The sequence below is a fragment of the Juglans microcarpa x Juglans regia genome, chromosome 1S (assembly GCF_004785595.1).
Source record: "Juglans microcarpa x Juglans regia isolate MS1-56 chromosome 1S, Jm3101_v1.0, whole genome shotgun sequence".
In the NCBI taxonomy this organism is placed as follows: Eukaryota; Viridiplantae; Streptophyta; class Magnoliopsida; order Fagales; family Juglandaceae; genus Juglans; species Juglans microcarpa x Juglans regia.
The window spans coordinates 1263077-1264954 of record NC_054595.1 but is presented as its reverse complement, the minus strand read 5'-3'; the positions used below and the strand labels follow the sequence as shown (position 1 = coordinate 1264954).

At 43.4% G+C, this 1878-nt stretch overlaps 1 protein-coding gene across 1 annotated transcript; it reads left to right on the top strand.

The window, feature by feature from the left end:
• The first annotated feature begins 220 nt into the window (after positions 1-220).
• On the top strand, positions 221-1576 carry LOC121247690 (mitogen-activated protein kinase kinase kinase 20-like). The gene is given in 2 exon segments (XM_041146098.1): positions 221-898; positions 901-1576. Coding segments are annotated over 2 exon segments (1167 nt in total). The 5' UTR covers positions 221-258; the 3' UTR covers positions 1428-1576.
• The last annotated feature ends 302 nt before the right edge of the window (positions 1577-1878 follow it).

The following is a 1878-nucleotide window of genomic DNA, read 5'->3' as shown; positions in this document are numbered from 1 at the left end:
CTCCAAAGGATCTTTCCCTACCGTAATTATCAACCACGTTTAGAAACTATTCCGTCCGCGTGGAGCCAAGAATATCTTGCTCGCCTATCACGTGCTTCTATTATATTTATGTGCTTTAATATTAATATTATATTTTCGTACCCCTTTGATTGTATATATTTTTTAAAAAAATTAAAAAATAAAATTCTTATTCCCATGTATATATGCAAGAAACTTGCTTGTAGTCCAAGTTGGAGCAGAGTTCTGTTGGTGACTTGCATGTTCATGTTTCTTCCTTCCTCACAAAGAAAACCACACCAAGAAATCGCTTTGAGAGCGCCGTCCATGGAGTGGGTTCGGGGTGAACCAGTGGGTCATGGAAGCTTTGCAACCGTGAATTTAGCCATACCCAGAAACGGTTCCGCTCATGCTTCTCCGTTAATGGTCGTGAAATCTTCCGAATCTTCCCGCTCTGTGTCGCTGAAGAACGAGAAACAAGTGCTCGATCAGCTATCCACTTGCCCCCAAGTAATTCGGTGTCTTGGAGATGATCAAAGCGTCGAGAACGGCGAGGAGTTGTACAACCTGTTCTTGGAGTACGCATCTCATGGTAGTTTGGCCGACCAGCTCCAGAACCGCGGCGGCTCGTTACCCGAGTCCGATGTTAGGCGATACGTGAAGTCGGTACTCAAAGGGCTTCGTGATGTTCACGCGAAAGGATTCGTTCACTGCGACATAAAGCTTCAGAATATCCTTGTGTTCGGCAATGGAGCCATCAAAATCGCGGACTTTGGACTGGCAAAAAAAGCAGAGCAAGAACAGAGTGGAGAAGGAAACAGAGCCGAGTTCAGAGGAACTCCCCTTTACATGTCGCCGGAATCAGTTAACGACAGTGAGTACGAATCGCCTGCGGATATTTGGCTCTTGGGTGCGCGGTGGTGGAGATGCTCACTGGGAAGCCGGCGTGGAATTGTGGGGCCGAGTACAATATCTGCAAGCTTCTGATTCGAATTGGGGTTGGTGAGGAAGTGCCGCAAGTCCCGAAGGAATTGTCTTTCGAGGGGAGAGATTTTCTCGGGAAGTGTTTCTTTAAAGATCCGAGAAAGCGATGGACGGCTGAGATGCTCCTGGACCATCCCTTCGTTGCTGCTGATGATAATAACGATCATGACGCTATTCCATTGGAGGACAGAGATGAATCGAAGACGTCTTCGTCACCCAGAAGTCCTTTCGATTTTCCAGAATGGGTGTCGGTGCAGTCTTCGGTTGTGGTCTCGCCGGAGTCGTCACCGAATTCTGGTAAAGTGTTTGAGTGGGAGGTGATGAATTCAGGGGTCGGTTCGTTGGCTTTGTCGCGTTTTTGTTCTCCGATGGATCGGCTCCGGCAGCTGGCGGCTGATGAGTTACCCAATTGGAATTGCTCGAAGAGTTGGTTGACGGTGAGGTGACCGGAAGTGGACAATTTTGAGCAGAGTAGAGGGATGGAGGTGTGGGAAGTCAATTTTGGGCAAGTTTTTCATCACATCTGACGGTTCTGATTAGATGCTGATATTTTTTATTGTAAATACTTTGAACAGAGAGAGAATCCATTTGAACAGTCTGACTTGACTTGATTGAATGATTCTGATTGGTTACTCAGATTGCCGAGTGTATATAGCAATCAAATTATAAGTGATGCTGCCGTCCAGCAGTGGCCGTGATCATGTTTTCTCATTTTTTTTTTTATTTTTAAATATTTTTAAAAAATAAAAAAATATTAATATTCTAATAATCATTTTTTTATTAGTAAATAAAAAAAATTAAATATATAAACGGTCAAAATAAAAAGATAAAATAAGTTGACATATTAGCATTATTCAACAAAGTATTCATCAAAATAGAGCTCAAATTTTGAAAACA